This window comes from Felis catus, chromosome A1 (genome assembly GCF_018350175.1).
Source record: "Felis catus isolate Fca126 chromosome A1, F.catus_Fca126_mat1.0, whole genome shotgun sequence".
In the NCBI taxonomy this organism is placed as follows: Eukaryota; Metazoa; Chordata; class Mammalia; order Carnivora; family Felidae; genus Felis; species Felis catus.
In genome coordinates this window covers 137384081-137409946 of record NC_058368.1, presented here as the reverse complement: position 1 = coordinate 137409946, position 25866 = coordinate 137384081, and the positions used below count along the sequence as shown (strand labels likewise).

The 25866-nt window shown below is 35.5% G+C and overlaps 1 protein-coding gene across 4 annotated transcripts in view; it reads right to left on the bottom strand.

Annotated features, from left to right (window-relative positions):
* Positions 1 to 25866, bottom strand: part of TNPO1 (transportin 1) — a 97576-nt gene that overhangs the window by 11291 nt on the left and 60419 nt on the right. For 3 of the 4 annotated variants that reach the window (XM_023257308.2, XM_023257302.2, XR_006600790.1), the window contains exons 9-22: positions 24277 to 24395; positions 17606 to 17666; positions 16890 to 17058; positions 13414 to 13566; positions 12471 to 12696; positions 10206 to 10377; positions 8671 to 8757; positions 7876 to 7983; positions 7585 to 7743; positions 7417 to 7504; positions 5032 to 5130; positions 4726 to 4821; positions 1799 to 1874; positions 819 to 918 (exon numbers count right to left, since the gene is read on the bottom strand). In XM_023257308.2, coding sequence (XP_023113076.1) covers positions 819 to 918; positions 1799 to 1874; positions 4726 to 4821; positions 5032 to 5130; positions 7417 to 7504; positions 7585 to 7743; positions 7876 to 7983; positions 8671 to 8757; positions 10206 to 10377; positions 12471 to 12696; positions 13414 to 13566; positions 16890 to 17058; positions 17606 to 17666; positions 24277 to 24395 — 1713 coding nt within the window. The remainder of the gene's footprint in view (positions 1 to 818; positions 919 to 1798; positions 1875 to 4725; positions 4822 to 5031; positions 5131 to 7416; positions 7505 to 7584; positions 7744 to 7875; positions 7984 to 8670; positions 8758 to 10205; positions 10378 to 12470; positions 12697 to 13413; positions 13567 to 16889; positions 17059 to 17605; positions 17667 to 24276; positions 24396 to 25866) is intronic. The other variant, XM_045061945.1, reaches the window with a different exon arrangement.

Genomic DNA, 25866 nt, shown 5'->3' with positions numbered 1-25866 from the left:
TTAATTAAAAGATGTTCAAAGCATGTTATCTCTTGGAAATGAAAGGGTATTTTCTTGAAAACCCCTCCCATACTTTTCCTTACAATTCATCTGTTGAGGAACCTGGGATACTTAACCTAGAATTCTACAGCCTGCATTTTGTTAATTTCATACACGTGGTGTCAATCAACACATTCCTGTTTTGTGTCTTGCAAATTGACACTTGGGTCCCGAAGTTATCAGACTCATATCTTATACTTTGCCAAATAATTTTTTTAAATGCTAAAAATATCTAGATATTATATAAAACTAAGATAAGAAACAAAATAACGATGAATAAATCATAAGCTCTCCAAGTTAAAGCAGTTTTAATGGCTAATTCACTATTCTCTTTTGTTCACTACTGAATTTCTAAGTTTAATTCTAAATAACAGAAAGAGTAACCTACTCTTAAGAAAGAGTAACCTAAACTATTTGGGTCACTGTTAAGGGTAGGTATCTGCAAACTCAACAAACTGATATTCAATGATAGGAGGCACGTACAAAGTGGATGTAGATGAAAGACGCTTTGGCTTAATTTGAGACAAGAATCTGACTTTATTACCTCAATCTATTTATTTCATAAAAAAAAGATTTAAGAAATCACAAACAAGCATTACCATTTCAAGATATTAAGAAATAACACATCTTTTTAAAAACATAATTTGTTTTTAGTACCTTTGAAAATATATGTAATATATGGTATGTTTTCATGATTTAAAGCTTTAAAACAGGTGACCCTTTAAAAAGTTTCATTACTCAGAATATTAAAAGTTAAAAAATCTTTATGAACATCTTACTTGGATTACTCCACTGGGATTCACACTGATCATGGTACAAATCCCACGAAATGCTGAATCCTTTTCCTCATTGTCCCTTATGTTTCTCAGAGAAGTGCACCTATTAAATTATAGAATTGAGTTTAGCATTTAAGTAAAAAGCAGGTTCAATCACAATACTAATGGACAGTATTTAATGGAATAAGCAGCACAGTATAATGTTTATATTCAAAGAATTTTCATAAAGTTTAAGTTTCTCATACTTCCTGCATGTTGGGCCCATCTAATCTCAGTATAGTGGAAACCTCGAAATTCACATTTTCTTATTAATAGATTGCATCTATAAAATGGACAGTTGGTTTTTAATCCCCCGTTTAACTATTAAGGAGGGTGAGCCAAGAGTAAATTATTAATTTTTAAAACTGTATTATGACTTGTATTCCATTAAACACTACTAAAAATGACTTGAATTGAAAGATTATCAATCGAAAGAAGCAGAACATAGGATATACTGCCACAATATAAACTATTATTATACAACTTATGGTGTAGATGTTTATCTTTAACATTAACAAGCAAATAAGGTTTTTATACATAACGTAATTTAAACATGTATTTCTTAATGCAATCCAAGTTTTCAAATTAATTCTAAAAAAGAAACAATGCAAAAACCTAAATTTATAGAATTTGCATGCATCTTTATTTTACTGGTGGATATTTAAATGCTTTTCATGTATAATCAAGCTTTTTAACACAGCAAGCATGTGACAATCTTATCCCATGCATCAATTAGTCGTTAGCCACAACATAAAAATAAATATACATGACGATGCTACTGAAAAACCTCACAAACCTGATAGGACAAGATTAGTCACATGGTTGGCAATGATTAAGGATTGTGATTTTTGTAACCAACTGAAAATATATCTAAAAGTGAGATAGAAAGAGAAAGAAAGAGTGAAGAAAAATGAATTAAAAAAAAAAGATTGAATAATACACACCAGGGTCTTATAAACTGCTGTAGCATGGGGGCCACCTCTTGAGGACAAACGTAACCAAGACGACCAATTGTTATTGCTAAGGTAACGCAATCACGGTTATACACCACCAAACGCCAACCAAGACATGAGCAAATGAGGGGGAAGGAGAAAAAATAAAGAAAAAACAACAAATAACTCAGAAACAGAAACCAACAGAATTTGTGTATGATAATAAACATAAGATTTCACCAGTGCTGTTTATTACCACCCCCTAAAGTAAGGGGCAGCAACATATATGGCATACTCTTGGAAAAAGGAAAACGAAAGGAATTAAAAAAAACTTTAAAGATTGAGAGAACACCAAAAACCAGGATGAATTGCTTTTCTCGCTCAATCAAGTGTGAAGACATTCTGTTAATAAAAAGATGAGCGATTAAATAGATGGATTTAGAGATTCTCCATTCAAGGCCAGTTGAAATTTCAGAATTTAATAATGAAATCTATGTTTTTTCCCCCAAGAAATATTAGTAAATGTGAAAGATTACATTTCTGAATTGTTCACTCAAACACAGTTCTCAGAAGTTAAACCAGTTAAAATTTCTTTACTTCTCTATGTCTTTTTAAATAAGTGATTTCCAATCTTTGAAAATCGAGGAACTTAATTCCAATTTAGGTAGATTTTTTTGTCTGTTAAGATTTCTAAAACCAGTGGACTGATAGCAAATTGCCATATTGCGTAATTTCAAATCAATGGTCAAATTTTAGGTTTTGCAGTAATGCACTAAATGAAGGAATTGGAAAACTGCTGTGTTGTGTCAAATCCCATTCCAATAATCCTCTGATGGTGATAATGGTAACTCAGATAATAGCCCACTATTTTCAAACCGTATTTGACAGGAAGGAAATTGATAGTCCACTGTAATGAGGTGATATGTGGACAAAAGGAATAAACAAATAATCTGTCTTTGCTATAAAAGGCAATAGCACAAAATAGATAAGACATCATACTGATTACATGCTAATATTTTACTGAAAAAAAAAATTTCGAAGTGGGAATTACTCAAACATTCACCATCAAAATTCAGGAAGTCCTTAAACTTACAAAGAGCTAAAAGAAGTGCAACTCAGAACTGCATTCTGCAATTCAAAGGTACATACATATAAATACATTTATACACAACGGGAAAAAAAATACAAACAGAAAACAAACCATAAGGTGCTTTAATGGTGTTCTCTCAAAAACTTACAGGTTAACCTTTCATAAAAAAAGGGTGGGGGGGGGGGTAAAGAAAAATGTTTAAGGATTACTTGAAGCAAACTACACAGATAATACTAAAATCCAGCAGATTCATAATGAAGCAAGAGAAAGAAAACCTATGTTCAAAAGACACAAACTATGCAACATTCTCATTAAACAGGCAAGTATGAACGATCCAATGAAACATGCGATAAAGCAGATGATGGTCCATTGAGAAAGTTCAGTGTAGGATATACTAATTGGAAAAAGAGCAAATAACGGCATACACTAAGGAATTGGCTTTATGAAATATTAAGAAAATGGTAATTAAATTGCTAAAATCTATTGACCTCAGTCATTGACAGTGGTTTTAATAATTAGCCCCTGCCCTTTGGATAAGGAATAATGGAAACATTTTCTGCAGCCATTTGTGATAAAATGAATCCACTGAATCTCTTATCAATTTAAGCTATCAACTTGATGAGCATAATCAACTACTTTTTGGTTTACTTAGAGTAGAATCATACTTAGAACATAAACTTATAATAAAGCCAATTTGTAAATGGAGCTGTAACAAATTCACAAGCTGATATCCCACAAGAAACTTTAATATACATTACATTCAACATTTATTTGCTGTTATGCATTCACATTTAAAAATAAATAGGAAGTTTCTTTAGGTTCAACAGTAATTTTATAATGGTAAGTGTTCCAAATCTGAATGTCATGTATAGGTACTGCATTCTAAAGATAAAAACCCGACAAGATTTCATAACCATCCTAATACATACATTTTTGTACTTTACAGCAAGAAAAATCTAATTCGCTTTATAAAATAAACAGTACCCATACAGCCAAACAGCTATATAAACTGTTTCATAATTGAAAGATTTCCTTCCATACCAATAAACATATCAATTTTCATCACATTAAAATATAAGCTTTCTATAATTAAAACATATAAAGTTAAAATGCCTTTGAAAACAAATTTCCTTATTTAGAAAACCTTATTTTAATCTTTGTCCAGTATTTCGGTAAAACCCTCACTGGCTATATTTATTCAAATTATCTTAGGTATATAAAAGAAAAGGATGTGCCTGATTGAAAATAAAATTTACACCTTTTATCACTATTAGCAAAAATTAGGGAGGGTGGGAAAAAAAAGTCACCCAGAAATGTGTTCTATAGTATGGAAGGTACTCTTTAGTATCAACATGCTCTCTATAAATGCAAAAGAGAAACAAGCCTCCTGAATAAAAATCCTACAAGGTACTGCCTAAGTTCTCAATTTGAAGGAAAGTATACAATAAAATACAAAATACACATGCCATTGTTAACCAGTTATCCACTACTACAGTGAAGGATATTTTTGGCCACATTTTTATAGATTAAAAAGAAAAATTACTTCCCAGCTGCCAGTTACTCTCTGAATTAATGTAAAATTAAAATTCATACTGTTCAGTAGTTATTTTAGCTGGGGTCCATTTTAGGGAGTATTAAACACACAGAATAGGAGAGAAGTGTTTTTCAAAGTCTCTGAAAACTGGTTATGGAATACAGTTAAAACAGTACGTATCATTACGGAGAATCTAAAATAGCTCTTACTAATAAGCTGGGTTTCTAAAGCTAGCTTTGCTTTGGTTTCTCTACGCATCTTAACCTTAAAGGCAAATAATTTTCTCTTCACCATAACAGTTCAGTCATATGGTACCTGTATTCTCTAACAACGTCTTTGGTGTGTTGGGTCTGTTAATGATTTCTACAAGCTGGTGCAACACCATAGGAATATAAGGCTGCATCTCTATACCTAAATCATCCCCAAAAGAGAAAACAAAAAAGAAAAATTTGAATGTTAAAATATCAATGGAAAATACTTTGCTCCCTCTATTCACTGTGACACAAGTTAATAATAAATATATGTATATAAAATTCATTTAAATTATAAAGAAAAAACAATTCTAAATACACTAAGGCATCTAACAATTTATACAGTGCTTAAAGGGGAAAAAGATCTTACCCATTTGAATGGAGATTTCTCCAATTGCCCATGTGGCATTATTGCAGACTGAAATGAACTCTGGATTTAGGTTGGTTCCCAGTATAGGCATGAAATCAGCTAGAAAAAAAATTTTTTAACAACTATGTAGTAAACTTCTCAACAGTAGTGTACTGTGCTTTAAAGGAAATCTACTAGGTGGAAACTGAAATCTAGGCAAGAAATAATTTCTAAAAGGTATGGAGAGCATTTATTTTAAGAAAGTGAAAGGGGCATTGAACTTTCTATGAAGTAGAAGAGGAAACAGAAGTTTTGGTCTGTTTGCGATATTATTAAAAAAAGAGCTGGTCAAGAAATCTCTCATCATGAGACAGAAAATTCAAATTAAAAATGAGGAAAACAGGATACAGCTTTCTTCAAAGTTCATTTTTCACACACACAAATTTTTTTTTTTCTTTACATCAATGGTTTTGGCTTTTAAACTAACTTTTACTAGTGCTCAGATTATAGTCTCTAAATATCATTTTCCACTGAAAGGAATAAAGGCTATCAGAGAAAACATCTCATGGCAGGCTGAAGGCAGGAAATGTACAAAACAAGCCTGGACTATTTTGTCATACCAGGAAGGACTAAGGAGCCCATCTGATTAAGCTCCCACTGCCAGTGGTAGGACAATTTGAGCATCATGAATTCATACTGACACTCAAAAAAGAACCAAACACAAACAAAAACTAAACTCTGAAACACAATATAGATACCTGTGGAAGATGCTGGGAATCAATTCATTATTTTGAAAACTGGTAAACAAAGAGAAAGAATCAAGTAATTATCCTGCCTCCCCTATAAGGTTTTTATCTCTCGGTAATAAATATACCGGTATGAAAAAGGACTCTATGTCCATATTCTCACTATTAAATGAAGAATTAGAGTATCATCCTTTTTTTAAACCCCCAATAAACTCATGGATTTGAGACAGCGTTTCTAAATCTCAGTAATACCAATCATTTGGTCCAGATCATTCTGCTGTGGGGCAAGGGGTGGGAGGGGTCGTGGCAGGGGTGAGGGGCTGGTGAGGGGCAGGGCACTGTATCATGCATTGTATGATGTTTATCAACATCATTTGCCTCTACCTACTAGATATCAGTAACACACCCCCAGTGGTAAACAAAATGTCTCCAGACACTACCAAATGTTTGGGAGGGTCGGGGGTGTCAAAACTGCCCCTGCTTGAGAAACCCTAACCTAGAAAACAATCATAACTGATAACACAGAGAGAGAGAGAGGGAGAGAGAGAGAGAAAGATAACTAGACATGGTGTACCTCCTGAAGAAGATACACATCTATATACTCTTAAAAAAAAATGAAACCCTTCATACAAGTTTAAATTCATAAAAACTAAATCAGGTGGTAAATATCTGTAGAACAAGCTTTCCATAAAACAAGAATTGATTACACTTTCATTTAGAGTAATTAGGCTTAAACTTGAGGGTTTAATACAGAATATTATTCAAAGTTCAGAAATATAGTTGTTATTCAAAAGCACAATTGGGAATTGGACGAAGCTGGTTAAAGGCTACAAACTTCCAATTGTAAGATAGCAGATCTTAAGAGTTCTCAGTAAGAAAAAAAAATCTTTATATTAAGGCGATGGATGTTAACTAAACTTACTGTGATTTTGCAAATATACATTTGAAATATACCTATTTCAAATCATTATGTCGTACACCTGAAAGTTATACAATGTTATATGTCAAGTATATCTCAATAAAACTGGGGGGGGGGATGCCAAAAAAACCCAAAAAAGTGTATCATAAATAAGTATTATTCAAAACATTGGGATACAGAAATGAAAGAAAACCCAAAACCCATTTAATCCATGATTTTGACAGTCAAGTCATAGTTGATGTTATTTAAGGAATCCTTTATTATCATCACAAAAGGCTAAGACAAATGCTATCCTACTAAAATAAAAACAAATCATTATTTACTTTTGACATAAACCGTTTGAAAAGTTCCCTAGGATATCCGACAAAGTACACTGTTTTATCATGAGAAAACCTGATTGTTATTATTTTTGATTACCTCTAATCCAAAAAGAGGCTATTCAAAAATTATCCATAAACTGGCATACAGTCCCAAGGCTTCACAGGTGGCATGTCCTTTATACTAAATATTTTTCCAGCTTTTCTCCAGTCACACAAGTGCCTAATGAGCTGCTGTAGTTGATGATGAATTCAAAGGAGCAAGGGGGTTCCCATCCCACCTGCTTCACTCAGAGCACCTTTTACCAGTAAAATGCATGTTTATGAATGTTGGGATTCCATGACATTTCAGTTTAATACAAAAACATAGCTTATGTAAAACTATTATTAAACATCACATCACAGCAGTAGAAAATATTCATACCTATACAAGGCTTAACATGCTGAAAGCAAGCTTTCGTCAGGTCACCTAAGAGGGCGAAGGAACTCTGTCGAACTTCTGGCATTTTATCCTACAAGGAATAAGAAGATATTAACCCCAATGTAACACAGAGAATCAGGTCTTAATTAATTTTAATTTAACGAGTCTCACCTGCATGCACTGATACATTAGTGTTAGAATGTTACTTCGGGCTACCAGCTGTTCAATGTTGCCTCCAAGGCCTTCAGCCAGGCCACTGAGTAAATCAAGAGCCACTATCATAAAATCTTTATCTGGAGCCTCATACTGATCTGGTTGAGCATTGTTCAGCTGAAATTAGACAAAGTTTTAAAAGACTTACTTTGAATCAATTACATGAAAAAAATGTGTATACATTATGCCTATCCATAGAAAAATGTTTATGATGCCCGGAGGGCAGATATAAGTATTTTTTAAAAATACCATGGCTTGTGCAAGAGTCTTCTGTACGAGGTTCACACAACGCTGGTACACAGGTTCACAGTATGGAAGGAAACCAGACTGAAGGGCTGTGGCAACTGAAGATAGGCACTAGAAAGAATAAAGTACAGAAGTAAATTTCTGGGTACCATAAAATTATGATAAATGCTTTAGGAGTGTACTCGGTATAATTCTGGTCATTTATTAGCCTGCTCTACTATTCTATAATTAGCAGGTTATCTTTTCAAACCTCTCCTTTGGATGCCAGCCATGGCTTTAAGTTTGCTGCTGGTAAGGGGAAGCCCCCCTCCCCACCCATCAACAAATAAATATCAAACCTCAAGCCGGTCAGAAAGGGTATGAAGTAAAGTCCCTCCTATTAGCACCAAGTCCCAATGCTACTTCACATAAGTCTGAGTATGTGTGTATATACATTACATTAACAAATAAAATAATTTGAACTATATTAATTATCATGGTATAGCTCTGTATCCATACAAAGAAATGTAGCTAAATTCACATGACATATATATATATATATATATATATATATATATATATATATATGCATGCTGATGTGGTAGGATCCATTACGCTTTTTCTATTTAACAGTATTTCTTAGTATGGTTGTAACAATTAAAGTAAGAGCAGTTACATACTTATTCAGCATTTTAACAGAAATGGTTCAGAATGCAAACGTATTAACATTTTACTTATCACGTACACTCAACACTTCGTATTTAGACATGTTTTTGCTGAAACACTACTATTAGAGTAATGGTTGCCAGCTTAGCATACCTCTAGTAAAGGGAAGAGATCTTTATCTTCATCCTTTAACATGTTCCATTTCTGGATCAGTGGAGGCATTAGCATCTGAATATATTCCTATTTATAATGATGAAAAACACATAAAGCTCCACTATCATATGTAAATAAGTCCATCTTGGGTCTATGAAAATTAAAATCCACTTAGAGTAATTGTGTAAAATCATTACAGAATGCCTTGTAAGACTGAGTCTGTTCCTCTTAGCACCTTTAAAATTTTTACTTTCTGCCTTATCTTTTAATTTATATAATCTTACTCTATTCTTAAGTCATCTTCTATCCTTCTTGAAATAAAATACACCACTACAGAAAAATCCTTTGATCAAAATAAGGGATAATTCCTGTAAATTTTATTTTGAGTTTTTTTAGTTCTGGAACTTGCAACATGTAATATGGCTCTTGCTGTACAGCATGTTATAAATGATACGTAAACTTACAGAGGCATTTGTAGAAAAAGATCGACAGTCATTTACGTGTCTTTTTTAAACGTTAGAATCCATAAACAGCTAAATACTAAATAAACAATAGTAATCATGTAAACAAGAGGCACAGATTCTAAAGGCTCTAAGACATTCAGAGAAACACTCCCCACGCCCCAGCACACAAAGCAAAACCAACATCAAAGCAAACCCATGAACCAAGTGTCTTGCACCGTTTTAAGTATAACTTATAAACACAGACAATTTCTCAAGACTTCTTATATAGCAATCATAAAGATGTAATCTATTTTTCTGCTGGGAATTTTGAGCTATCATGAAATTCTATTATTTTAATCCTATTTAAGCAAATCCAATTCCATCACCTTCTTCTTAACACTACTAGAAACAAGAGTTTGGATTCTTAGCCAAACATACCTCCTCTTCTATACTGCTATTTAGCATTTTTAACTTATCCAATTTCTCGTTGTTTTACCTTAGTATATACTCCCCATTCCTCTAAGTTCCAGCAAGAAAACACAGACATTTAGATATGGTATCTAAAGCTACAATATTTATGAAGTGGTGGACAGAAAAATACTTGGAATTAAAAGTTGAAATCCTTTATCCCTTTTCTATTTTATAAAAAAATTTTCATTTACTTAAATGAATAAAGTTTATTTATTTTGAGAGACCGAGAAAGAGAGCAGGTGAAGGGCAGAGAGAGAATCCCAAGCAGGCTCTGCGCTGTCAGCATGGAGCCTGATGTAAGGCTTGCACTCATGACCTGTGAGATCAGGACTTGAGCCAGAGTCAGACGCTTAACCGACTGAGCCACCCAGGCATCCCATCCCTTTTCTAAAACGTGCTGGTGCATTCATGTGATATACTGATATAACTTCAACACCAAGAACATATTTATTAATACCATCTAAAAAGTAAAAATACTTGCTGCCTTTTAAAGATATACATTCTTAAAGTAACTAAGTGTTCACATCTCCCCAAACATTTTTCATTTCCACATACATGTTAACCTACTGATTTTAACTATGCTAGAATGTTTTTTCTTAACAGTTAAGAACAGATACTCACTGGTTTGTTTAAATGATGTCCTACTGAATCTGCTAAAGTTCCTATGGCATCATAAAGAATGAGCAAGTTCTTATGCTGGTATTTACTAAACGCGAAGACCAGGGTATCAAGTATATAAGCAAGGTAAGGAACAAGTTCCGTACAAGCCTCCTCTTCTAGGGTAGCAAAGGCACTACAGTTAAAAAAAAGAGAGAGAGATTACTGCTGTTGTAGAAAAGGAATAGGTTATAATAGAGATAGGAAGCTACCTCTATAGTTTATACAGTATCTATTTACACTTTAAATGCCTATCCTTACCTCACCAAAACAGAGGCTTATTTTTATTGTTTCTCCCCCATTTCTTTCATTTCCTTCAAAGAGGCTGTCACCTATGTGCATCTGCTTCACTACAATGGTAAAATCTAAAACTATCGTTGTTTCTTATATTCAGACATACATTCACCAAATTTATCTGGTATTTACTATTTAGTCACTTAGTGCTGGGAATGCAGCAATGAACAATGAAGAAAACAATGTCCCCATTTTCAGGGAGCTTAAATTCTAGTGACCGGTCCAGATGAATGAAATGAGAATTAAAAATGTGAAACTAACTTGCACCTTACCCTTCAGATTACATACCAAGAGTCACAAAATGACATTTTTAACAGTTAGTTTGAGATGTATCGGAACAGAGCATCATGACCTCTTAAATGTTTCTCTTAGCAGGAGAGGGGAAATGGGATGATGCAGATGGTCAAAGGGCACAAATTTGCAATTACAAGAATAAATTCTGAGCACCTAATATATAGCATGGTGACTATAATTAATACTACAGTGTTGTATACTTGAAAGTTGCTGAGCATAGATCTTAACCCTTCTCACCACACAGAAAAAGACAAAGTCTTTGTCAACTACGTGAGGTGAGAGATGTGCTAATTATCTTGATCTTGGTTACTGTTCCATAATGTATATTTTTATCAAGTCATACCACTGTACATTTTAAATGTGGGTTATTTTTGCCAACTTTTCCTCCACAATTCTTAAAAATGTTGGTCTAAGTTCTACATTATACATCAGAATGCATAGTGCGTTTATTACTACAAATTTACCTTATGTATGGCTTATCTATTAACACAAATGTACAAGAAAGGAAAAAACTCCAGAGTCGGAGTAGTTACCTCAATTTAGACCTAAACTTGTCTGGACTCTTAAAGTATACCTGGCTCTTCACTTCTAAAATTAAAGTTTGTATTAGCTTCTATTCTACCCACTCAGGGATTTCCTACAATGACAGGCTTAAACCATTTGTTAGTGAAAGCCCCATCTTAAATTATAAACTGTTTATGTATTTCCTTTACAGGACTTGCCAGAAATTATAATTATATAGTTATTTAGTATTCTGTACTAGCCTCTAAGTTTAAAGATGGCAGGGAATGTAAACCCAGCATTTAATATATGCTTAACAAATAGTAGAAAGTTTAAAAAAAATACAGATTATGTTTGTAGGAAAGCAAATATAATTTGTATCCTCCCCTCACTTCAAAAAAAAAGAAAAAAAGAGTGCTATTCATCACCCAACTCCCTTTGGTTCAACTTTCTTTCATCTTATTACGAATTAGAGGTATCTCCCAGGTATTTCTGCTTCACATCTGGTAAAGTCCAACTCTACTTAAATTTACACTTATTCAATAACTGTTTCTTCTTATAAACAAAGTCAACAGTAAAGAAATTCTAATTAAAAAGTTAAGACCTATAAATATGTCAGGCCTTTTTAGAACACAAAGGTTTGTCCCAGAAAACTGGAATATTTATAGTAATGAAACTAACTGCTCATGTGATATAAAAACACAGCTCCAAACATGACCAACAGAGTAGCTACTGGGGTAGATTCACTAAGTGACAGATGATACGTGACTGCACTGTGGGACTTTCTATGGAGTTGTTGACCTTTAAACTAATGATGTGAATCTACCCAAACTTTTGTTATTCCTTCAAAAGCAAGACTCCCAACATCACCACTCCAGGTGTCTGTGAGAATCAGGGTAAAAGAGAATTCTACTGTTATCAAAGCCACTGAGGAAAAAAGAATGAGTTGAAGAACCAGCAAAGAATGAGGTCTAGTTGCTTTACATTTGAATTTGCAAAACCACCAGGTAAAACGTATAGATGACAAAAGCTCCACTAATGGTTTAATACTAACATTCCATCATGGAGTTGATAATTAATTTCTCACTGAAATACCCAGTCGAATGCCCCACAATGAACACTGTTATGGATTTGTCCCACCTGCAGGCAGCTTCTTGTACTCTCTTGTTGCTGTCCAGGATTCGCTTTAGCAATTCTGTCATTAATGGCTTCAGGTACGTATCGGGGGGCTGGCTGACTACCCAATGTGCATAGCGGCTAAGAGTCCAGCACGTTATTGAACGCACAAGAGCCTTTTTATCAGAGAGGCACTGAATAAGGTGAGGAATGAGCTCAGGCAAGTATGGAATCATGCCTTGCATGCAACCTGGAATAAAAAGTAACAAATATTGCAGAAAGTGCTAACATTCGGTTACAATTATTTCAATTGAATACTAAAATCATACAAGCATCCATCAAAAACACTCAGATTATCTCCATTACAATAAATATACTATAATAATCTGTTCAAAATTAAGGAAAAAAAAAAAAGGAATGAGAGCTAACTGCTCCAAAGTATCTTCTAGTAGGGTTAGGAAAGTTCATTTTACTTCTGCTACACAAATTACAGCTTTCAGAAGTGCCTGTAAAATACTTCAATTTCTTGTATATACAGGCTTACAGCTAGGACATAATAATGCTTCGCAGAGAATGAGGAGACTCTCCTACCATGTTTCTTACACTTATCTACAGAGAACATGATTTTTCTAGCAATGGGGATGCTTCTGACATTAGTCCTCTCATTCTGTTCCCTTTAATGTAACAGAAGCATTTGTGAACTATCTGGGTGGGGTTAGAGACAAGCCGATGGCTGTTAAAGAATAGTTCACTGTTCAAGGTAAAACTTATCCTAAGATGGCTTCTGAATTCAAATATCTTTTTTAAGTTAATGTAGATCACAGTATTGTCTATTTCACATCAGCAACACAAGAGAGTATGTGAATTCCAGACTGAAGAGTCTGCTTATAGGGTAACACTCTTTAAAGTAGGCCATCTGCATTAGTGCCTGTAAGGACTTCACAGTTCAGTTCTGACTTAGACTTACCTTCAGCAATTGCTCCTAAAACCAAGATGCCAGATTCTTTAACAACCCATTCATGATGAAAAAGTAATTCTTTCAAAAGGGGCAAAATATGTGGCAAAAGCTCATCACGATACACATTTGCAAGAACATCTAGGGCAGCAGCAGAACATTTTCCTGAAGAAATATTTAATTCAAAAATTTTATATTAAACTCTATTATCATTAACTCTATTATCATGACTACTGGTTACATGCATGACACTTTATTCATATATTTACCGTTTCAAAGAATTTAATTAAATAGGACACAGTCTATCTCTATAAACAAGAAATACTTTTTTATGACCAAGAATGAGCAAACTAACCTGCAGCAAAATGTGTACATTTATTACTTCTACTTAACATTCTTAGGGCTAGATCATTCAGAATCAAATACATAATGACTTAGCGGGAGGTTAAGCAAATAAATCTGAACAAATCACCAGCGCATGAAGCATAAAATATGCTGGAAAGCACTCTCTCCAGACAAAGAACTATTAGCCAAGGAACCATGTATCAATTCAGATTTCATTTAATGCAATAATTAAGAAAACAAAATGGTAACAAAAATTAAGTATAAAATTTTTTTCCCAATGTGATTAGGCATACTAAATAGTTGATCACAAACTGTTAAACAATAGTAAAATCCTTTTTTAAAAAAGGCTGTTAAACTGGCTACAAGTAACACCTTACATAACAGTAAGAGTCTTAGTTATACTGTATGGCAGAACCATACCAATGAGTATTAAATTACCATGAAAGAGAATGAAATCTTTATATACTGATATAGAATGAGTTATACAGTAAATGGAAAAGAACCAAGAGAGTACACAAAATCAATTTCATTTCACTGCTGTAAAGTCAACCTCTTCTCCAGGGTACACAGAAAAACTTCTGGAAAGATATAAAAATGGGTGGGATGTGAAGGGGAAGTAGAAGTAGTTCCTTTCCCCCAACTCAATGAACATTATTACTTTTATAATGTTATCTATATTATAATCTGAATCCATCCTGCTCCCAGCCTACAGGGATACACTGGGAGGTAGAGTAGCACCTCACTGTGCAGTTTTTTGTACTTCATGATTTGTTACCCTTGGTTAAGTGCAGTCTAAAAGCAGATGATCCTCTTTTAAAAAAAAATTTTTAACGTTTATTTACTTTTGAGAGAGAGAGACAGACGCCAAGCAGGGGGTTGCAGAAAGACAGGGAGACACAGAATCTGAAGCAGGCTTCAGTCTCTAACCTGGTCAGCACAGAGCCTGACATGGGGCTCAAATTCACAAACCACAAGGTCATGACCTGAGCTGAAGTCACAAGCTTCAACGACTGAGCCACCCAGGCACCCAATATAACTGTTCTATTTTACTATTATGATTGTTAATCTCTTGATGCCTGATTTATACATTCAACTTTATCATAGGTATGTATGTATGTACATACACACACACACACACACACACACACACACACACACACACACACACACACACACACAAAATAGTACTTAGAGGGTCTGGTACTATCTGTGAGTTTCAGGCACCCACTGGGGGTCTTGGCACATATCCCCTTGTGGATTACAGGGGGCTACTATAATTTGTGGCAGCAGTGAAGACCTCGTGTTCTCTTGTGGGAGATTTGGAGTCCAAGAGTAAATATGCCATTAGTACTAGCTATGTTAACCAACTTTGGGCAAGTTTCTCTTTTTGCAGTTTCCTTACCAACCTAAGGCTGTTGTAAAGATTAAATGGGATACACATGCCAAGTCCTTGGCCTAGTGCTGGGCACATTGGGCACTCTAAGGAACAGAAAACTAAATGGGCAACAGAGGAATTAGCATTATTTAACCAAATGAATTACACAGTTCAGTCTGATAATTCATGGATTTAACTGTTTCATCAGTTATTAGAAATCCCAACACTCTGAATTATAGCCGTGGTTCTTAACTAGGCATAATTTTGTTTCCCAGGGGACAATGGGCAATGTCTGGAGACAATGGTGGTCATGACAACTGTGTGTGTGGGGGGGTGGGTGCCGCTTCACGTTCTACAATGTACACAACAGCCACCACAACAAAGAACCATGTGGCAAAATGTCAACAATGTGGAGGTTGAGAAACCTTGAACTAGAGCATGAAACTTTAAGGACCAGCACAGAAACAAAAACAAAACACGGGTGTCTAGATTCCTCATTTCATTAGTGTGTGGGGCGGAATGCTGGCTCAATAGATGATTTCGATTTGCAATTAAGTTTGAAAATAAACAAGTTTTAAAAACTTCATTTGTAACTTTGAGAATGAGAAAACAATTTATATTATTTTAGTGTTATCCTTGATAATCAACAGGCAAATTATCATGAAAAATAAGTTTATATCAAGAAAACAGAAAAATCTTGCAGCCAATGTTCCTATTTTATAATGTCAAACAAAATGTATGGCTTTTTGAAAAATGGCAGTTTGAGGTAAGAAGTATTTAAGAAGCATAATCACATCTACTAGAATGGCTATAAAATAAGTGACAACAAATGCTGGCAAGCATATGTAGAAACCACAACCGTAAGATAATGCAAGATAATGCTGGTAAGAAAGTAAATGATGGCGCCACTGTGGGAAACAGCCTGGTAGTTCCTCAAAAGCTTAAACACAAAGATATACCATATGACCCAGTAATCACACTTCTGTCTATATCCACAAGTGAAAACATATGTCCACACACAAACTTTACATTAACATTCTTAGCATCATTACTCACAATAGCCAAAAGGGAGAACAAAATGTCCACCAAGTGATGAATGGATAAAAACCATGTGGCATATCCACACAATGAATTATTTTTCCACATTAAAAAGAAATGAAGTGGGGCGCATGGGTGGCTCAGTCCGTTGAGCGTCTGACTTCGGCTTGGGTCATGATCTCACGGTTTGTGAGTTCAAGCCCCGTGTCAGGCTCTGTGCTGACAGCTCAGAGCCTGAAGTCTGCTTCAGATTCTGTGTCTCCATCTCTCTCGATGCCCCTCCCCCACTCATATTCTGTCTCTCCCTCTCTCAAAAATAAACATTAAAAAAAAAATTAAAAAGAAATGAAATACTGATACACACCATAACACGAACAAATACTGAAAACATCCTAAGTGAAAGAAGGCAGTCATGAAGGACCACATATTGTATGATTCCATTTATAGGAAATGTCCAAAATAGGCAATTCCAGAGAGACAGAATAGAGACTGGTAGTTGCTTTGGGCTGGGGGACTGGAAGAAATATGGGGAGCGACCTCTAATAAGAACGGGGTTATTTTTAGGGTGACGAAATCATTCCGAAACTTACTGGGGTGATGGTTCCATAACTCTGAATATACGAAAACGACTGAATTGTACCCTTTAATGAGGGCACTGTACAATTATGTGTATGATTTCTCAATGAAGTTGCTATCAAAGCAGACAACTGTATTCTTCCCTCTGACTTACTTAGATTCCAGTCAGAAATTGTATCGTCATCATCAATTTCATCGTCATCATCGTCTTCCTCTTCAATTCCATCTTCATCGTGCTGCTGAGCCACTGTCCTCGATCGATGAAAACGTGGCCTTATATCTTGTTCACTATCAGGAATTGTTTCATCTTCTTCAACATCACCCTGTTTTAAGAAAGATTTTGATAATACTCAAACATCACTATAAGCTAATAACATGTACATGCATAAAAAAATCAGAATAAGGAGAGATGGTGCCATGCACATGGTTTTGAAGTACACCTCTTTGTTAAGAACCACTCTCCCCTGTGCAGAAAACAGTTCTGTGTTAAGGGGAGAAGGAACTATCATGCAACACATGTCAGGTATCAGGCACTTTTAATCTCATTATAGTATTGCCTCCCATCAACTGGTATAATCTAGAGTACCTGAATAAGACTGAGATCATATTCAATATAGCTTAAAATAAACTACAAATAATTTGAATCAAGAGGAAATTTCTCTACTAGTGTCACCATCTGGTTCCAATGAAGTTAGCCTACGTTATCACTCAAATTCATCGTCTGCTTCTCTGCACTTTGCAGCACATTATACGTAACAGGAAACAGATTTACACAGGGTCTATTTTAAATAAATGTTCTATTAGTCAACTTCAAAGATTCTCTAAGTCAAAAGAAAAAAGCTTCCCTATTTATCAGAAAAGTTTCCTTACCTTAAGAAGGATAATATCTATATCTGAGTACTTCATGCCATTCACTAACACAGGAATCAATCTATAAAGAGAGAAATTCATGAAACAAAGAACTAAAGATTTCATAAGAATTTTTAAGCAACCTTAATGACCTTTTGTATACTAGTAATATCGAAGAGCCAACCATCCCTGCCAGTACTGTCTTAGGGCATATTCTGTGATGTCTGCCCTTTTCAAATGACAAGTGTTCCTCATTTATATCCCAGGCCTTTTACATACTCATGCATGGGATCTGCTGGATGGAATCTTAGGATAAGGTAGCTTGTCAACAGTGGTTAGAAAAAGAACAAGACACCAAAATAAATTACAGTATAGTTAAAATGAAACAAAAACGTGTAAAAACACATACAGCATTTGAGTTTCCATTTAAGTTAAAAGTATTGAGATTACCTATGTAATTACTTGTATAAAGAGACTATCTAGGAAAGATATACAAGAAAATGGTATCTGGAGAAGAAGCTGAACAGACTAAAAAGGGATAAAATTCATCATTTATTTCTAAATAGTGTGACGTTTTTACAACGAGCCTACATTATTTGTACTTCTTTTAATAAAAGAGAGGATAATGTTCAGAATGTTAAATATACTAAATCTAAAGTAAGTTATCCAAAAGAAATAATGCAAAAAAAAGAAAAAAAGACATGAGGTAGGCTCAGTGCGGTAAGTGTCTGACTGTTGGTTTCGGCTCAGGTCATGATCTCATGGTTCATGACTTGGAGCCCTGAATGGAGCTCTGCACTGACAGCACAGAGCCTGCTTGGCATTCTTCCCCCTCCCCTCCTTCCACCTCAGCCCTCCCCCATTTGTGCACATATGGTCTCTCTCAAAGTAAAAAAAAATTAGGGGCACTTGTGTGGCTCAGCCGGTTGTGTTCAACTTCGGCTCAGGTCACGATCTCATGGTTCATGAGTTCAAAAGCCCCGCGGTTGGGCTCTGTGCTGGCAGCTCAGATCCTGGAGCCTGCTTTGGATTCTGTGTCTCCCTCTCTCTCTGCCCCACCCCCTGCTCTCACTCTCTGTCTCTCTCAAAAGTAAACATTAAAAATAAACTTAAAAAAAAAAAAGAGCTCTATCAAGAAGATCATAGCCTTTGATTAAAAAGTTAGAAATTTTAATTTAAGAAATTAACTCAAATTTCCAATAAGAAAATAGTTAAATCAGGATATCATATCCAATCTACAGTATTAATGTACTTATTAAATCAGAACCAAGATGTTTGTAAATATGGAATCCCCGGTATGTAAGAATAGTTAAAAAATTATCAAAAAACATAATAAAAAGGTCAAAACACTACAGTTCCTTTGTAGCTATGAGAATTTTAAGCTTTGATAGGTTTCTTAAGCTTTGATGATTTCCTTTCTCAGTGGCCCATTACACACTTAAGAGTCTACTGAGGATAAAAGGTTATGAGAACACTTTGGAAACATTAAAAAAGTCCACAGTTCTCTGCTTCTGAATTCTACCTTTAATAGTTCTGGGTGGCTTGGGAAGTGTGAATAGCCAAAAGAAACTCATACTCATGACTACCAGCTGTGGGACTTATTAGTAAGCACTTTCCTTATAATCTAGTGAAAAAGATATTATGATCTCCTTTTTACAGATGAGTCAGCTAAGCCTCAGAGATGTTACATTATTTCCACAAGGTCATTAATTTTAAGTAATGGGAGAGTCAGAATTCAAAACCAGTTTGGCGTGACTCCAAAAATAATTTTGTTTCCCTACAACAGATCTAAGAAATTCTCACTCTCTACAATAATGTCTTAGGCCTTTGTAGAGGCCTTGCTTCAAAGAGTTACATCATCTGACACCAATTAAATAAACATGTGCACAACTAATTTTGGGTACAACTTTACCATCAATGAGATAATTCTGTAAGCCCTCATTAACTAAAGGAATAATAATAGGGAAAAGAAAGCAGTAAGATTCAAAATTTCCTAGACAGGTAGAAAAAATATGGGCCAGCCACACTTTCATGTTTAAATCCTTTCAAATTCTAAAATACAGATTAATATCAATTTAACATTACAGCTAATATAACACAGCTATATAAAATTTATAACAAATAAAACCCTATTTTATAAGCTACAGGCATTTTGCAGAGACAGATCCATTTGGATCACCAACAATTAAGTCATCTCTGTCAATAATTTGGGGGAAGTGGGGAGACAGATGGCAGACTGTGAAATAACATGAGGTGAGGTAAAGAAGTAAGGACAGTGAGCCTCATCTGTTCTTCTGAATCATTTTTAAGACGGAAAAAATTCAAGTTATGGAGAAAGAGAAAGAAAGTTCAAACAGAGAAAAGTATATATTCGATGGAACGAGGTATCTGAAGAAAAAATTATGCTGTCCAAGACCACTCACGTGAAAATATATCTTTAATTTTTGGGGCAAGATGAAGGGTCACTTGTTTTTCCTATAAAGCAGAAGTGCTCAGAATGAATGAAGAGAATTCAGAAGAGTGATAAAGGTTTGAATGGCTGCTCTACTCAATGGAAGATAAAAAGTGACCTGGAATAAGAAAAACTGGCAGTGTGAAGGGGCCACCTGACATCGAAAACCATGAATTTCTACAACCATCAATCCTGGTGGTGTGACTTCCCAAAAGCATTTGACAGGAAGCAAAGACAGTTTATTAATCCAGAGCAGGGGAGATGCAGGGTAGCTAGAAGTTTATGGTCAATATAGTTGATTTGTGAATTGTGATGTCTGTGCCAGAGAAAGACAGAATGAAAAGATATGCAGGCAATAAGGGACTGATAAAGCTGGGTAAGCAAATCAAATTGGAAAGTGAGATATGGACATTAACTGTGACCATGTAGCAATATGGCGTTTGTCTGAAGAATTCCCATCTTTCAAGGCAGACCACTATTTTTAGGTCTAATTATTAAGGAGCCTTCTCCTGAAGCCTCATGTAGCCCGAAAAAAGAGAATTTTTCTTTTTTAGAAAAAAATTAAGCACTATGCCCAACATGAGGCTTGAATTCATGATCCTGAATCAAGAGTCCCATGTTCTACTGACTGAGACAGCCAGGCACCCCAGTAAAGAGAGAAATTTTTTCTTTTTAACGTTTTTATTTATTTTTGAGACAGAGAGAGACAGAGCAGGGAAGGGGCAGGGAGAGAGGGAGACACAGAATCTGAAGCAGGCTCCAGGCTCTGTTAGCACAGAGCCCAACGCAGGGCTCGAACTCATGGACTGAGAGATCATGACCTGAGCTGAAGTTGGACGCTTAACCAACTGAGCCACCCAGGCGCCCCAAGAGAGAATTTTTAATGCAATTTCACGGAAAGGCAACGACGTCAATACCAACAATGAATGTTTACTGAGTCCTTAAATACGTACTTAGCATTACTTGCTTTACATAGATTAATCGAAACAGTGCCAGGAGGTACTAATATTAATGTATAAGAATAAAGGTGGGGGAAAAGCCAAAATAACTGGGAATAAAAAATGAAATGAGGGGCACCTGGATGCCTCAGTCATTTAAGCATTCCACTGGTGATTTCAGCTCAGGTCATGATCTCACAGTTTGAGTTCAAGCCCTATGTTGGGCTCTGCACTGACAGTGTGGAGCCTGCTTGGGATTCTCTCTCCTGGTCTCTTTGTCCCCCCCCCCCCCCCCCCCCTCACTCACACATGCACGCACTCACTCTCAAAATAAATAAACATTAAAAAAAAAATGAAGAATTGCTCTGCCAGATAAGAAAATATATCATCAAATATTCAGTAATCAAAAGAGAATAATATTGGTTAAAACAAAAGAAAAAAAAAAGGAACAGATTTTACAAAGCCCAGAAACACATAAAAGAATTTACTGTCATCCCTTGACACTCGGGTGCTTTCTATGTGAGTTCATAACAACACAGTTCTCATTGCATATACAATTTTTACTCCTAAGCAAACACTTTTTGCTCATAATAAACATGGGGCTGATGAACAGTGCTAGGAAAAACTAGTGCTTTTATTATGTTTCCTATTTCAGCATCAGATAAGTGTGGTTATTCTCCAGTCCTCAAAATGCATTTTTATAATGAAAAAATAAAAGTAGCCTTGTTTTATATAAATATGGTTCCCAAACCAATGGTTCGGAAGATATATGTATCAAACCCAGTTATGGCTGCCTTAGGTTATTTAAGGTCTGCAACAATTAGCATAGAAAAAAAGATTAAGTTCTGCTCTTTTAGCCTGATACCAAGTTCTTCCTTGCTTTAAGGATGTTTAGGTTTTATCAGTGTAATAACCAAGTTGGAGCATGAAGTTATAATTGCTTATTAACAATACTTCCTAATGTTATAGCTTGGGTTTTCATGATAGAATTTCTTCAGTCTTTGTATGAATTAATGTCTGCTTATAAAACACTAAAAAAAAAAGTTTTATTTATTTTTGAGAGGGAGAGAGAGCTGGGGAGGGACAGAGAGAGAATTCCAAGCAGGCTCTGCACTGTCAGCAGGTAGCCTGATGTGGGGCTTCAACCCACCAACCGTGAGATGACCTGAGCTGAAATCAACAATCAGATGCTTACCTGACTGAGGCACCCGTTTATATGACTTTTTGAATTATATGGTCCTATAGTAAGAATTAAGCACATCATAAAAGTGGCATCACAAGTTAAGGAGAAAAAAAGTTAATTATCTGGATTTCCTAAAGGAGGAAAATCCATTTAGCACACCACCTTGCACTTTACTCCCTAATAAACTCCAGACTGACTAGAATAAAATATAGGTACAACTTGCTGCTTTCTTGGTGGAAAAAGAAAAAGAATGCGACAGATATGAAAATGAGAACATCCAAGTAACATAAATATCTGGAAAAAAAAAAGTTAACCCACCGATACCATAACATACTAAAACAAGTGGTTTTGTTTTGCTCATCCAGATGACTAAGATTACAGAAATGGTAATGGCCAGCAGAAGGTTGACAGGATGGGATGGTGGTGGTGGCTTATAAATTGGTGTAACTTCACTACAGAACAATTTGTGGAGTATTTATGATCCTTTGACTTTTAAACATCACTTGTAAGAATTCTACCTGAAAGAGATAACCACTTATGGACAAAGAAAAGACGCTGACTCCAGGATTACTTATAACTTTTAAAAAAGGGCAGGGGTGCCTCGGTGGCTCAGTTGGTTAAGCATATAACTCTTGATCTCCGCTCGGGTCATGATCTCATGGTTCTGGAGTCTGAGCTGACAGCATGAAGCCTGCAGGGCATGCTTTCTCTCTCTCCCTTTCTGCCCCTCCCTTGCTTGTACTCTCTCTCAAAACAAATAAACAAAAAAAAAAGGCAAATGTAAATATTCAACAATAGAAGGGTCGAATATAAAACAGTATGCACAACATGATGGAATAGTATTCAAAGCTTAAAAACTGAGAAGGGGAAACTGCACAATATACAACTGAAAACATCAAAGCACAAAACAGTATAATCAAAATTTTAAGTACTGAAGAGAGCTAGATGCCATGTGAAGTGCTTTTACATACTATCAAATTTAACTCTCCCCAAACACTCTGAATAAATGTTATTTGGCATATGGCACTAACATACACAAAAAATTTTTCAAAAGAAAGTTAAACACTACTTTTATTTTTTTTATTCAAAAAAAATTTTTTTTTTCAATGTTTTTTAAATTTATTTTTGAAGAAAGACAGCATGAGTGGATAAGGGTCAGAGAGAAGGAGACACAGAATCTGAAGCAGGCTCCAGGCTCTGAGCTTTCAGCACAGAGCCTGACGCAGGACTCAAACCCACAGAGCCTGACGCAGGACTCAAACCTCAAACCATGAGATCATGACCTGAGCTGAAGTCAGACGCTCAACTGACTGAGCCACCCAGGCACCCCAAGCATTACTTTTAAAAGTAATTAACTTTGGGGCGCCTGGGTGGCGCAGTCGGTTAAGCGTCCGACTTCAGCCAGGTCACGATCTCGCGGTCCGTGAGTTCGAGCCCCGCGTCGGGCTCTGGGCTGATGGCTCAGAGCCTGGAGCCTGTTTCCGATTCTGTGTCTCCCTCTCTCTCTGCCCCTCCCCTGTTCATGCTCTGTCTCTCTCTGTCCCAAAAATAAATAAACGTTGAAAAAAAAAAAAAATTTTAAAAGTAATTAACTTTAACACATGTATCAAATCAATATGTAGCAAAATTAATACAATGTTTTAGGTCAATTATGTCTCAATAAAAGTGGAAAAAAGATAAAAAAAACAACCTGATAAAACAACATTCAGAGTTAGAAATAGGCTTAATAATAGGCTAACCAAAAACCCGATAGCATCACAACTACCGGAAAATTACTTTTGGGGAGAAAACCCCACCCAAGTCCAGTCAAATTAACAGGATTAAAGGGGAAAAAAAAAGAAAAAAAAGGAAAGAAAGAAACGTGCCACAAATTACCCACAATTAAGATTATGATTTAGAATAAACCACTCACATGTAATTAAAACAAAAAAACAACCCCAAAAACCGCTTCTTGAAAAATCTCTTTAGTTATAATCGACAGTTATACCAAGTAAAATTAAGTCTAACTCATTTAGAATTTCATTCCCTAACGGCAGAAGAATGCAATCTAAAAATGCAAAAACGAGGACTCACTGTTAAATATAAGAACAAGGTAGCATTCAGCAGAACGAACACTTACTTAGGAAGATGCCTTACGAGTACATCTTTGCATATCGGTTGCTCAGCCAAAGTGAGCCAGAATTCACAGGCTTCCAAAGCCACATTTTCATCTTGATCTTGCGTCCTCTGGAGCATGTACTACAAACAAAGCATTAGTATTAATCAGTTTAAATCACACAATTAAAATAAACCTAACCTTTTTCTAGCAAGGTAATGGTCATCCTCTGCTGTGGCCTTGAACTTTATAGTGATTCTCAACCTAGGCTTTGGATTTTTAAAAGTTTCTGAGTCAATTCTAAAACGCAGCCAAACTGAAGAACCACTGGTATAGAATGTTGCTTAATGAAAAGTGTCCTAAGCATGTCTGGCCTATCTGCTTCTGTACAGGTGTATTCTAGTTTATGAAATGTATTAACAAACACTGTTTTCTTAGAAACATCAAAATAAGAAAGTCCATTATACCTTTCTTTAAAACGAAGAATCTTTTTATAATGTAACAACTCAAGCTGTCTTTTGTATTTTCACGAATATAAAGTGACATATACATATTATACAATTACAAAAGTTAATTTTTTTTTTTAATTTGGAAAGAACTAGCGACATTTCTTAGTGCTACTATAATTTATAGTTTCAGAGAAAATAGGTTTATCATGTCCTTTGAACATGCCAAGCCAAATTCATTCTTAATTGTAGGAACACCTGATCATAAAATTTATCCAAATTTTGTGTCTACCCCTCTTTTAAAAAATCTTTTAAATTTTTTTTTTTTAACGTTTATTTTTGAGACAAGAGAGAGACAGAGCATGAATGGGGGAGGGGCAGATAGAGAGGGAGACACAGAATCGGAAGCAGGCTCCAGGCTCTGAGCCATCAGCTCAGAGCCCGATGTGGGGCTCGAACTCACGGACCGTGAGATGGTGACCTGAGCTGAAGTCGGACGCTTAACTGACTGAGCCACCCAGGCGCCCCAAAAATCTTTTAAATCTTTTAAAAAATCTTTTAAAATATGCAAAAAACAAAATAAATATAATCAAAGGCACTCATAGCATTTCCCAATGTATATGGGCGTGGAAATGGCGTCAAATGATGGATGAAGCTTTTATACACACTCTCTCCCTGACTGCAACATCTCACAGGGCTAAACATGGCAACACAAAAGATAGGATAGGCCAACTCCTACTACATTCCATACCATGTCCTACTACCAAGCTCAGTATCGCTGAAGAATTGTAGAACTCTACGGTTCTACGCTGGCTTCCCAGCTATGACATGGCCCTAGCAAATGATAAAATAAAGGTCTTTAACTTTCTGGTTAGCTCCAGCTTTCACTAAACTTTCAACTAACTCCACCTGATTCTTCTAAGCACTGCAGAGAGAATAAGTTCATCAGAGAAAATGTACCTTATTCCCATTTAGTGCTGCTACATACCTTTATTTCTACAACGACCCTTCCATACGCTTCAGAAAAGGACTGGCTGTGCACTATCAATGCTAGCCTTTTCCTAACAGGTCTTAGACCCCAACATTTAAAAAAAAGATTTTCTAACATACAAAGGATCTAAATAACGTTCTCACACACTTGCCAAGCTATATACTACTCACACACAAC